This window comes from Camelus dromedarius, chromosome 12, assembly GCF_036321535.1.
Source record: "Camelus dromedarius isolate mCamDro1 chromosome 12, mCamDro1.pat, whole genome shotgun sequence".
Classification (NCBI taxonomy): domain Eukaryota; kingdom Metazoa; phylum Chordata; class Mammalia; order Artiodactyla; family Camelidae; genus Camelus; species Camelus dromedarius.
This window is the reverse complement of record NC_087447.1, coordinates 49,720,482-49,733,984: the sequence shown is the minus strand read 5'-3', so window position 1 is coordinate 49,733,984 and position 13,503 is coordinate 49,720,482. Positions and strand designations below refer to the sequence as shown.

Sequence of the window (13,503 nt, the reverse complement as noted above, 5' to 3'; positions counted from 1 at the left end):
TCAGCCACTAAGGTTTGCAGCGGTTCATCACCCAGTAATAGAACACTGCAATGGGCGGGTACTTCTCTCCTCGGCAAATCTTGCCCTTCCTTCAGGGACTGCCTGCCTGTCACGTCCTCCTTCTACCCCTGGTGGAAACCATCACTCCATCCTGTGAACCTCACTGCTCTTTACTTCTATCTCTCTTGTGACCCTAGAGCACACGGTCTCAAAGGATAACAAGACTTTATGAGGCACTGGGCACATTTATGACCTGACACATAATTTACATGTACTCCCCATCATTCCAGACAGGATGCAGACTGGCTGGTTGTCTTATGATATTATCTATTCCACTCGCAAAATCCGAACTGGATATTGTGATCCTTATTTCTCCAATGACAAAACTCAGGTTTGGAGGTGATGTGACTTGCCCAGGGTCACTGAAATGGGGTGGGCTATGGCTTGAACCCAAATTTACATTTTAAAACTTTTTCCTGTTTGTAGTGATTGGTGTGATTAGCTTGTGGAAAGAAAAGAACTTGCTTTCCTGCTCTAAGTGTGGGGATTCACAGTACTGGTCATTCTCTGCCATCCTGTCCCCTCACTACTGACACATGTCCCAGAACTAGGAAACCAGAATTCTTCTAATCGGGGTCAGGTCCCCTTCTACCCTCCTTGTAGACACATGCAAACATTCACTCCTCATGTGTGGTCTTTGTTCTCTGTGCTGATCTGCCCTGTGTCTTTATATAACATCCCCCTTCCCTCCCACAGGACAGGGCAGAGGTGGTAAGTTTGAGCTAACCATTCAGGAAGAGGCAACATGCCATTCTCTGTCCATCTGACCCACCATCTGGGAAGGGGAGATAGAAACACAGAGTAGGCTGGGGATCAAAGGTGAGGCCTCCCCATAGGAAACTGAAATTGAATCCTTTCATTTGTTGAACTGACATTTATGGAGGCCCCTTTCTGTACAAGGTCAGGACCTGAAGTAACAAAGGACAAGGAGGATCTGCCACATGGAGCTCTCCCCTGTGTGACATCAAAACTGAGACTCAGGTCATCTTAGTCAGTCGGGGAAACTGACGCTCAGAGGGAGGGCGAAGAGGTCTGTCCACATCATTCAGCCACAGACACAGCACAGTTCTTCTTACCCACCTTCCAGGCACCTCTGGCGGCCGGTCCCAGGGCTCAGAGGACTCCGAAACTCAAAGTCACCCAGGGGAGTGCGGGGGCTTCATGAGCACACCCTCCTCTCCAGCTCAGGGAAGGGGAGCTGGGACGGGCAGAATACAGGGTGAGGGAGCTGGTAGGAGAAAGCTGGAGCTGGTGGCTTCTTTTGTTCTGTCATCAAGGCAGAGGAAGAAAAACCTGCTAATCGATTGCTGCTCTTTGTCCTGCTCATCGAGTGACAGGACCAGAAGCACAGAGACCCCAGCAGCTCTCCCGTCTCTAGATGCACAGACCAAGGAGAGAGCCCCTTGCAGAGGAGTCACAGCACGAGGGCACATCACTGATGTCAGAGTCAGGTCTCCTCCGCCACGTTGTCAGCTGTGACTCGGGGCCTGGCGTGCGTTGGAATTGCAGGAGTCAGTGAAGGCTCTGGAGATGGGTTCGACATACACCTCCAGGAAGCCTTCTGGGATCACAGCCCCTCCCTCTCTGCTCCCTAGTGCCAGCTCTGCCCCTCAGGGCGGCCCCCCTGTGGGGAGGCGCTCAGCAGAACTCCAAGTGTTGGTCGATGGGGACGTTGTACTTGAGCTTGTGGGCTTCGAAGAGGTTGCTCAGCTCCTGGAGGTAGCGCTGGTGCAGCCTGTCCACCTCCTCCTGCGAGGGGTGCGGTGTCTTCTGCACCTCGATGGGCGTCCCCACTGCAAGACACGAGGTGGGTGGTGGCCCAGAGCGGGAACCACCGGAGTCCTGGAGCCCTTGGGGCAGGTGTGGCCTGTGGCCATACCTATAGGACAGTACCCTTACTGCCTCCCTTTCAATTCAGTTTTTGGTGATGCACCCAAGATGTTAGGACAACTGCAAGATTGTGAAATAATAACACCCCCAGCTGGCATTGCCTCCTGTCAGGGAACATGCTAGGTGCTTTACACGACTAACACCTTCAATCCTCCTAACAATCCTGTGGGGACAGAACCTGCTACTATTCCCGTCTGTAGGGGAGGCAATAAGGCTCAGGTAGGTTAAGTAACTAGTTCACGGTCACGCAGCCAGGAAGAATCAGTGCCAGGTTTTAAACCCTGGAGATGTGCCCTCAACCTCCAGGACCTCGGGTTCTGGGCGCTCAGATGCCGTGATTAGAGGTGCCTGGATCTCTGGGAGGAGGCGGGCCCACAGCCCAAGCAGCTCTTCTCCCCGCCTCCCCCTCCATGCTCACCCCCTATCTTCCTCCCTCCTCTGGGTGTCCCGGGCTCAGCTGCCCTGCCTTCTGCTCTTGGCAATGGCTCTGGAGGCAGCAGCAGTGTGAACATTCATGAAAACACTGCCACACAACCCAGGGAAAGTTCTGGTGTAGGGGGCTGACCAAGTCAGTACTCAACCAAGTATGGACTGGGTGGTTGGAGATGAACAGACCCAACCCTACAAGCTTTGCCAGAGGAACCTAGTTGGAATCCAGGAAGAAAGCAAAGAAGATGCCCAAACAGCTGCTGTACATGGTGCCCCGTCCACACATGAAGTCCCTGCTCATTAGTCACAGGAAAATCCCTCAGGCTCTAATTGAAGGCCTGTCGGTGCTACTTTACACACAATTCTAACAGACCTAAAATGCCCTTCCCTTGTATCTGCCTTCTCCGATAAGCCTTATTAGCTCCTCTGGGTCAGAATTAAACCCTCCTTCTGTGGCATAATAAAAAGTCACACAGATCCTGATTCAAACCTCACCTCTGTTACTCTCGGGTAGTGTGATCCTTTGGGAGTTATTTAACTTTTCTGAGTCTCAGTTTACCATCCATGAAATGGGGACGATAGGCCCCGTCTCTGTGGTTGTTGGGATAACTGAGTTGCTACGTGTAAGGGAGCCAGTGCAGTGCCTGGTACACAGCAGGTGCTCAGTCATCAGTAGTGACTTGTCCTTTGTGCGTCTGTAAACAGTTCCCATCCCAGATGCCTTACATCCGGGTCCTCTGCCTGTGTGTCTGTTTCCCAGTGTAGATGTGAGCTCCACGAGGGCAAGGATGTGCCTGGCCCACGTCCAAAGCCCCTTGCAGCACACAGCCCGGGCCCCTTGCCCTGTAGCCTACCCGCTCCGGCCCGGGTCTTGGCTCACCCACAGTGGTGATGGGCCGGCGGTAGGGCAGAAGACCAAAGCTGTACTGGAAGACACCACGGCCATGGAAGAGCGGGATGTTGATACCAGTCATCTTGTATAGTTTGTCATTGAACCATTGCCACCAGAAGCCGGAAGAGTTCTCATACTGGTCAAATAGGTCATTGTCCCCAAAGGAGAAGATCGGTACCAGAGATGCCCTGGAGGGAGACAGGAGAGGGCATGTGGGAATTGCCAGGAGGTGCAAGCTGGTCACCTAGCTTCCTGCAGGGACCAGTGACCAGGGATTGCAGCAGAGGACAGAGCCCTGGGCTGGAAGTGGGAGGCCCCGCGTGTCTCCCAGTCCTGCCATGGCCTCCCTTTGTGACTGTGGGCAGGTCCTGGCTCCTCTCAGGGCCGCCACCTCCCATTTGTACCATGACAGGCAGACCAGAATGCTTCAGAGGGTCCTCCCAGATATAAAACCTCTGCAAATTTTCTAGAAAAATCTACTCCAGCTAACTTCTAGTCTTTAAAAGTACATTAAGGTAGAGGAACAACTCTAAGCTTCACCCCAAAGTCCACTCTCCCAGATCCAGTAGGTCTCAGATCTAATGCCAGCTCTGGGCCATATAAGCACTCACACCTAGTTGTTTGATCACCTAGTCTCTCTTCTGGTATCTTCTTAGGGTATTTAGGCATGAGACAGTACATCCTTCATCATATAGAATCTTCACTGTAAACAAATTGATAATCTCCTCCCAAAATACACTCTGCATTAATGTCTGCTGCCTTCCCACCAAAATACAACCCTTGTCACTCTCCAGGTCCACAGAGAGCCCGATACCCGTGCATCAGGGCGAGTCTGATGAAGCCCTTGCGGTTGCGAAGCACCAGCCTGCTGGATCCGGGCCTGGCATTCAGTGTCTCTTTGGTGCCTCCTACAGTGATACCCAGCAGGTTGCCACCTCCATTCCTGCTCAGAATGTGAGAACAGCTCTCCTTGTCTGATGAGATCAGCCCTGGGGAGATAGGAAAGTGGTCAGGTATGGGGTGAGGGGGCAGGGTCTGTGGGACAAGGTGTGTCCTGGTCCCCACCTCCCTTCTCAGCTGGGAGTTCTTTGAGGCTGGGACCGATTCCTCTCTCTCTATCCAAGCCCTAGCCCAGCTCATTGCTGGCATAGAGCTGTGGGAAGTCCTTCCTTGGGTCTAGCCTCCTTCTATATACACATACTCTTGGACACAGTACAGAACTGTTGGCAGCCCTCCCTAAAATCCTTCTTCTGTGCCTCCAGCCCTCATCTTCCTGGCTACCCAGGGGTGTGAAGACTTACCCACTGTCATGATGGTATCCCTGAAGAAGGGGACTCGGAAAAACATGTTCATTGTTGTCAGATGAGGGTAGATGCTGGGGAACAGCGATGTGAAGCCGGTGCTCTCAGTGCACAGATTTGTAAAGGATCCGATGGACAGAACCCCATGGGGGTGGAAGCCAGCAAGGTAGTTCCGGGAGGGGTCCAGCTCGGCGGTCTTGACCAGCTGCAGGGACAACAACCTGGTGAATCTGGGCTGGACCTTGTGCCCTCCCTGGCCTCACAGTTGACTTTCTGTGCTGCCCTCTTCTATGTGTCCCTGTCCCCGAATGATATCAGGCCATCATCTGAGGATCTTGGGAGTAGAGGTCACCTGTCTGAGGCATCCCTGGTCCCAATGCAGGCCTGGAACAGAGGAGATGCTCTGGAAGGACCAGGGAATGAAGGAGGGAAAGAACGACCTGTGAAGGGATGAGGTCGATAGGAGGAAGCCCTGCCCAAGGCAGAGGTAGGACTCCTGGGAGGTGACCGGAGACCCGCCCTGCCCCATGTGCAGGAAGATCTGTCACAGGCAGACCCTCCCATAATGAAGGAGCCACGGCAGGAGGAAGTGAGCATCTGTCCGAGGGCTGTGTCAGCTGGAGTTCTGTCCTGGGTGCGGGGCTGGCCCCTGAGTCCCTGTTACTCAGTTTAAAATACCCCAGTGTGCTGGGAGGTGGGGGCTGGGAGAGGGGCACGAAGTCTCTAGTGATATCTGTGGGGGGTCGGGAGGGTCAGGGAGGTGTCCTGCACTGCCCAGTGCCTGCAGCATTTCCTGACACCAGGTCACAGCCTGGACACAGCACTTCACCCCTCCTCCGCCCTGGGCCTGGGGAGACAGTGTGGCTCCGGGACGTTAAGATCTTCACAGGAGAAACTCAGTCCCTTGACTGGTTTTTAGCATGAGGTGGAGACAGTACCTCCTGGGGGAAACACTGACCGATTCTCCATCATTAGTTCTTTAGGAAACCTATAGGGTGGGCTTAGAAATCTCCAAGGCCCAGACAGTTTCCTAATTTTGCCTGAAATTCATCAGTAGATGATAGTTCACAAAATTACAGTAAGAATTGTTGGAGGATCAAGGTTTTACATGCATTTGACAGGGAGTGCAGAGGCTTATGAGTGTTGGGGAGCTCCAACAGAGCAGAGACTCCCTACTAGGGGCTCCATACCTCCTGGCCACCCCAAGATCCCTGCAGGGCCTGCCCTGTAAAGTGTGTGGAAGAGTTGGAGGGTCTCCTGGAGGGTGGTAGGTCCAGAATCTGCAGACCACAGCTTCACCTATGCAGGCTTCCAACTCAGGACAAGCAAGTCAACGTGCACATCATGCCCCCCTCTGCTGGCCGGCTAGTAGTACTGCCCACCCTCTGGAGGCGGTATGCCACAGGACTACAGTGGGCCACAATCATAAACACTGTTCATGTGGAATTTCTACAAATCAAGTTCAACAGTGCCTGGATTGAAAAACCCTCCTTGAGAGGTACCTGGCTGGAGAAAGGGCAGGAGAGTAGTGAATAGTCAGGCATAAAGCTGCTCAGCATCATTTTTCTGCCAGATTTGAAACTGGCAGCAGCTCCAGGTACAAATACAGCCAGATGCTGTCCTTTAGAGGCTCCAGGATGACCCGATGTCTCAAGGAATCCGCACAATCCAGTGATGTATGTAGCATCCTCTCCACTTTACTTAAGAGGAAATCAAGGCTCAGGGAGACTGTAACTTACCCAAGTTCACACAGCTGCTATGTTGCAGACCTGGTATTGCAACCTAATTCACTAGCACCATGGGTCACATTCTATACAGGTCTTCTCTCCTGTTTCCTGAGGAGGGCCACCTAACCCTGTCTGGCAACTCTCTGTGTCCCAGTGCTTTTCCAATCCTATCTGGACAATAAACCATCCCTGCCCAGGGGCTTACATCCCAGGATTTAATCTTTCTGTGATACAAGAAAGGAGCAGAAGGCTCAGTTCACTCAAATCAAGGAGTCTACTTTAATCATGACTGATCTTGCAGTCCAGGAGGTCCTGGGGTCCCCTGAGTCAGAGAGTCAGAGATTAAGAGGCACTCAAAGTAGGAGGCAGCAGTATGCTTACTGGATGCACATGGAAAATGAGGATCAAATTGGGCAAGGCTTTGTCCAAGGACACAGCATACATATCATATTCTGGGATAAGATAGATCCTGAGAACCAGTTCAAGGCTCTCCATCTTGCTTCTTTACCCAAAGTTATGCACAAACTTAAAAACTTTGCTGGGTGATAGTCTTATCTGATGAAGTGTGGGGCTAGATGTTCTCTAAGGAATGACTTTAATACCTGCACCCCCGAGCACGGCTGCTGAGTGGTTTACACCTGTAAGATACACATGTGTGCCACACTCTACAGCCCTCAGCTCCTTCAAATCCTGGATCATTCATCAACCATTGTATTGGCCCCACATATTGCAGATGGGAAATCATGACCAGACAAGCTGGACTTGTCCCCAGGCTACATAATGGTGGAAGCCTGGTTCCTGCCTCCCAGCCCAGTACTCTGCTTACTGCACACATGCCGGCACTTCCCCATGGGGCACTATGGTCCTGGCCACCCTCAGCCAGCCCCATTACTCACTGAGATGGGGAAATAGTCCTTCATGTACTTCCACACGACCCAGCGTCTTAAGGCCTCGATGCGCCTGCCCCCCTGCCATGGCTTGTCTCGGTCCAGGGACCACCAGGCCGCATATAGGACACTGAAGAACCAGAATCTTGTGAACAGGAGGCCTATGAAGACCACAGTGCAGACACTGGCTGGGGAGGGAAGCAGGAACTGTGAGTGGTCAGAGGTGTGAAAAAAGAAGGCCTCCCCCTCTGCCTGGCACCAGCAGCACCGTCCTGTCCAGCCCCGCCTCCAGGAGGAAGAGATTTACCACCTGTGCCTTCAAGAAGGAGGGAATGCAGTCCACCCAGTGTCACACTGGGAGCATGGGTTTGAGGCCCCTTTTCCCCACTGTACCAGGCTGCCTCATTCACTCTGCTCTTCCCCCTCTGCCTCCCTCTCTGTCCAGTAAAGCAGTCTGCACTCACCAGGTGCTCAGTAAATGCCTGGTGGGGAAGTCACTGGATGAACTGCTTCTAGTTTCCATCCTTTGGGACCTCAGAGAAGACAGAGACATTCTTTCTGCCCAGCCCTCTTTCTGTCCACTCTCTGCCCTTCTCTCAAAGATAAATCTGGTCCTATCTCCCCTCTAATTAAAGTCTCTCATGGCTTTCTCATAACGTTGAGGCACAGCCCAAGCAGCTCAGCCTGGCTTTTAGGCTCCCCATGGCTGGCCCATATCCCCTCCTGCTCCAGCCTCTCTGGCCTCCACGTACCCTGCACCCCGGCCACAGGAGCTACTTCTTATGAAACACGGAGTTCCTTTAATCTCTTAGCTTTTGCCCAGTCTATTCCTCTGCCTGCCATGCTCTTTCCTGCTGAAGGAGGGAGGAGGAGGAGGCCAACCGCTGCCTGGCCCGTGGGTCAGGGGTGCAGCAGGGCTAGGACCAGGCCCCAGTGAGGAATTCCCTTCTGACCTACGATTCCTAGTTCCCATTACAGGCTAATCCCAGCTTCAGCTCAGGGTCAGGGGTCTTTGGGGCTGAACCTAATCTGATGCCAATGGAGCCTCATTCTCAGAGAATATTGCTCCCTCCCCATCCCATTCACTCTATTCCACACCATGCACTCAAAATCTTTCAAAGGGTCAGTTTCCACTTGCGTTCCATTTGAGAGTAGGGTAAACTAGCTTGTCACTTCTGGCAGGCTTCCAGGAGGAGGGGACTTCGACTCCGTCTGAACAGTAGTAAAATTCAAAAGGCAGGCGAAGTAGGTTGGGGCTCACAGATGTTCACTGTGATGTGCCCAGTGCTGGTGGGGCAGCTGTGAACAACAGACAGAAATTCCTGCCCCGGTGGAGCTGACTCCTCCCACAAATCTGGAGGAAGGAAACAGGATGCCAGCGGGGAAGCAATGGACAGGATCTTGACTTTTATTATTTTTTTAACTATAAAATTTTAAAGTGAAAAAGAAAAATAGAACCACAGGAAAATCTCTGCCCTTGTACAAAATCAAAAGTCTGTGTAGGTCACTCCAACTTTCAGAAAACCAGCCGTAGAGAATAAAATCACATTGTTAATGTTGGCTACCTGGAGGGTAAGATTTGGGGAAGTCGATTACTTTTACTATACACATTTTGTTTGAATGTGTTACATTCAATAATAGCGTGTATGAGTTTTGTAGTCAGAAAAACAGATTAAGATAAAAACCCACACCCAGGTAACTTCCACTTGACCAAAAAGTCCTCCCTCCACCCCATTATCCTCTCCCTGGCTCACCGTTTAACTCCTGTCAGCAGGCAAACCCCAAACTGAGAGTATTTTCAATCATTTAGGAAAGGAGACACCTTCTTTCATTTCATAACACCAAGAAGAAAAAATGTAAAACCTCACTTTGCAGAGACTCAGGGAGGGTATGCAAATTGGCTAAGGTCACACAGCAAGCTAGTAGAATGGATTAGGTATTCAATTCTACAATTTTGGTTCCATCCTGCTCCTAACCTTCAATCATTCAAGAAAGATGTATCCATTCTAACTCTTCTAAGAGCTGGAGACACAGCTGAGAACAACACCAACTACCTGATGGATTTTACCTTCCTGTGTGAGGTGTGAGTTACAGACGAGAGGAAAGGAACAGAGTAAACAAATAAACTGTTGGCTAGTATTTGGTTCTGGGCCCTGAGTCCTTGGTGACAGGTCCTAGGTGACTTCTCTGATGACTTCTTTGCCCATCCCCAAAATGCCTCCTCTACTTCCAGCGTGAGCCAGCTGTTCCCTAAATGAGCAGTGTTTACTCCCCCACTGGAAGTCCTTACTCGCCTGCCAGCCTTTAATCCTGCCCTGTGGACCCAACTCATAAGTATCTTTGGAAAGGGGACCCTTCTTTCCACCCACTGCCAGACTCTCTAGACCAGGGTAGTAATCTTTTCTTAAACAGCCTAATTTTAAATATTTCAGACTTTGTGGCTAAAAAGGCAACTAGGAGGGTATTACATAGACACATGATCATTTAAAATGTAAAAACCATTCCTGGCTCATGGGTTGTACAAATACAAAAACAATTAGTGGGCTGGATTTGCCCCAAAGAATAATTTGGGGCCCTGATGTAGGTTGTGACTGCTCCCTGCCATCGGCCTACCCTCTAAGCCCTGAACACAGTGCATCACCCTATTGCGGCCAGACTGTCGGGTACCACACCGACTGGACCTTGTCACTCCCCTACCTTAGCACCTCCTGGGACTCCCCCTTCCCTCAGGATAAGGGACAAGGTAAAAGCTCCTTCTCCTGGCACCAGAGGGCCCAGCTCCCTTTTCTCAGCGACCCACCCTCCGGCTCCAGGCCCAGGGATACTTGACTTCTTTGTGTGGCTCCTGACACTCCCAAGCTCCCAGGGCTGGACTGAAGCTGAGCACAGACAGTCAGACAAACTTAAGCTTGCAAATCTTACCCAAGGCTAGCTGAGCAAGATGTCCCTCAACCCCGAGGATGACCAGGCCACAGCCCACGGGGCTCTGGGTCCTCGGTGCCCTTTGTCCAGGCGCCAGCCATCTTGCAGCTCCCCCTGGGGGTAGCCCTCTCTCCCCATGCTCTCACTCCTCCCCCACACCCTCCCCTCTCTCTCCCCACTCTGCCTCCTTCCCTTTCTTCCTTTGGCAGTGGGAGGAGCCCAGACCTACAGCCTTAGGCATTTAAGACAATTAGCTTCTCCGTTCCTCTGTGTCATGGGGTTAAACCAGGGATGTTTGAAATGTTAAAGGATCCTTAGGACAGAAACACAGATCAAGGGATGCTAGGGGCAGGGTCTTGGATCACTTGCTTAGCTGTCATTTTTAGGGGAATTCTGTGGGAGTGTTAGAGCAGGCAGATATCTAGATACGAGCAGAGAGAGGGGGACACAGGCCTAAAGGCAGGAATTGGGCAGAAAAGAGGGGCAGGGGGGTAAATGCAGGAAACCATACATCGTGTAAACAACAGGGGACCCTGGGTAGACAAATGCAGGAACCTCTGGGCTGATAACACATATTGGGATGACAAGTAGCCTGGAGGCCAACAAAGAAAGGTGAGAAAAGGCAAGATTCTCCAATGTAACCTATTGCTCATTATCCCCTCATTTCAATAAAATTAGCCTTGCGGATTAGAAGCACCCATCATGCACCGACACCGACACAGTGACACTCTGATCCAGACTAAATAGGCACAAAAATCCCTCCTCCCTTCTGGAACGTGAAGTTGGGGTGAAAATCAGGAAATATGTCCCCAAACCCTTTCCTCCAATGAATTTTCTGCCCATTCGTTTTACAGCCTATGTAACCAATTTGCCAAAGAAACTCAGGTCAGCTTCTCATCTGAGCCTGCTCTCTCGAGCCTGCTCTCCCTCCCCTTGAGAGAGCACTGTCTGTCCCTTAATAAGGCCCCACTTCGCTTTCTTAACCTCCGTGTCTCATCCCTGAATTCTTTCTGCGAGGAGACAAGAACCTAATCACCAGCCACAGGAGCACCTGGTGTACATGTGTGTTTTGTGTGTGTATGTGTGGTGTGTGTGTATGTGTGGTGTGGTGGGGGTTGTGTGTGTGTGTGTGTATGAGTGGTGTGGAGGGGGTTGTGTGTATTTATGTGAAAAGTCTGTAGACCAGCCTGTACAAGGTGCATCCACAGGCTAACACCAGGACGGTGGCATCTGTGTACAGGCTAACACCCACCCTCGGGGAGCAGCTCCTGCTCAGACTGGTGCCGGCAGGTGGGGAGATGAAGAATCACACACTGTCCCCGTCACTCTCCCTTCCCCACCCTCAGTCCTTGGCCCTCCTCAAAAATGTTCCCTTCAGCAGAGCTAGAATTGGGGCATGTGCGGCCTCCCTGGTTTCACAGTGGATGTGTTCACTGTGAGGTGGGGGTTGGGTGAGGGGCCTAATCACCCCCTCCCCTGGGATCCCCACCGGAGCTGGGCCAGGGCTGTGCTGACCAGAGTAAGCACATTTCTTCATTTCACCTCACAACTGCCCTGTAAGGTCGACGTTCTTATTCCCACCTGCGGATGGTGAGATCCAGGCCCAGGGAGCTCAGGCCTGGGCCCACCAGGGTCCCACAGCTGGCCAGCTGCCCTGCCAGAGTCTGACCCAGGTGTGCCGCTTACTCCCCAGGCCCCTCTGAGCCTTCACCTCTCTCCCCGGCCTGTTCTTTCCCTGTTCTCCTTTTCCCACACCCTCCAGAGTCAGTCTCCTCTTCTCTGAAAAGGAGGAACTCCACCCCGTCTGAACAGTCTGAGGAGCCCGAAACTTCCCATGATCACCTACTCCTTCCCCACAGCACTGGGCATCCCAGGACAGGTCTGTGTCCTAGGACTGAGGTGGAGACCGCTGCCCAGGAAGCCTAAGCACACTGCCCAAAGCCGCAGGCGAGGGCTTCTCACCACGGACCCACCGCCCTCCCAGCCCTGCAGAGGCCCCCGGACAGGGCTTCTGAAGCAGCAAGCCACATTTAGGACCTGTGTCTCCCGTCCCCCCGCCAGCCCGCCTTACGCAGGAACACCAAGCAGAAGACCCACTGCAGGACGGCCAAGGTCTGCAGCCTGCGCTCCAAGGGCACGAACAGGGGCACGAACTGCACCATGCTGGCTCCTCTGCCGGCTCTGGAGGCTTCTCTGAGCTCTGCTGTGGTTTGGTGTTGCTGCCAGAGGTTGTATAAACACTTGTCAGAAGGTGGAGGGTGGATGCCCAGTTCAAGGACCTCTTTCCTGGGAGAAATCTTGAACTCACCTATCCTGGACTCAGCTAAGGGGAGGAAGAGCAGGACAGTTGTTTCCTCAGGCAATGCCTTATCTGCTGATCACGTTGCTCAATTCTTGCCCTCACTTGGCAGGTGGAGCCCCAAATATAGTGCAATCCTCTCCTCCTTCCACCTACGCAACAACCTGGCTGCAATAATTGTCTCCTCTCTCTGGCCATGCTCACTGTCCCCACCCCCCACCCCCCAAAATGCAGTAATGACTCGCATCTAAAAATTCCTATCCCAACGATCTCCTCCACCTACTGCCCTATTCCTCAGCTCACCTGCCCAGCAAAACCCTTGGAAGAGCATCTGCGTTCCACATGTCCCTGCCCTCCTGTTCTGTCCTCCCTCCTCCAGACCAGATGCCACTGTCCCACGGAGCTGCCCTTGGCAAATTCACCCGTGGCCTCCACGGTGCTAAATTCAGTGGTTAGTTCTGGAATTTCATCCTGACCTCTCAGTGGCCTTAGACACAGTTGATCACTCCCTCCTCCTTGAAACCTCTTGGCTTGTGGACACCACACTCTCCTGGTTTCCTTCCTGCTTCTCTGGCTGCTCCTGGGTCTCCATCGTGGCTCCTATCTTTCATCAGACTAAGTGTCTGAGTGCCTCCTGCCCCTCAGTCCTCAGACCCTCTCTCTGTTCACCCTCTCACCTTCAGATCTCATCCAGGCTCATGGCCTTGGCATCTGTCTACAACGATGAAGACTTCCAAATTGCACCTCCAACCCTGACTTCCCCCTGGGGCTCCAGACCTGATTATCCAGGTGGCTACTTGACATCTTCCCTGAAAGCCTGCTTGGCACCTCCATCAGGTGTGTCAAAAGCATACAGTAAAAACACACAAGTCCTAAGTGTAGGAGTGATGCATTGTCACTGAGTGAACATTCTCATGTGACCTCCTTTCTGGCGGACAAATAGCACCTGACCAGCACCCAAGTCCTTGTCCATCACTCCTCTCCACCCCCAGGCTCATACCAGCCTCTTCTCTGCCTTGAACTTTATAAAAGGTGTCTCATGTGTGGTATTTTTTTGGGACTGGCTCTTTGGCTCAAGATTATATTTTTCAGAGTC

The 13,503-nt window shown here is 52.3% G+C and overlaps 1 protein-coding gene across 1 annotated transcript; it reads right to left on the bottom strand.

Moving 5' to 3' along the window:
• Positions 1-1,023: 1,023 nt before the first annotated feature.
• LOC105097228 (2-acylglycerol O-acyltransferase 2) lies at positions 1,024-12,270 on the bottom strand. The gene is made up of 6 exons (XM_064492729.1): positions 12,180-12,270; positions 7,196-7,374; positions 4,573-4,777; positions 4,086-4,260; positions 3,260-3,459; positions 1,024-1,853 (listed from the first exon to the last, which is right to left on the bottom strand). The coding sequence occupies exons 1-6, from the start codon at positions 12,268-12,270 to the stop codon at positions 1,699-1,701; spliced, it is 1,005 nt and encodes a 334-aa protein (XP_064348799.1). The 3' UTR covers positions 1,024-1,698.
• Positions 12,271-13,503: the final 1,233 nt, after the last annotated feature.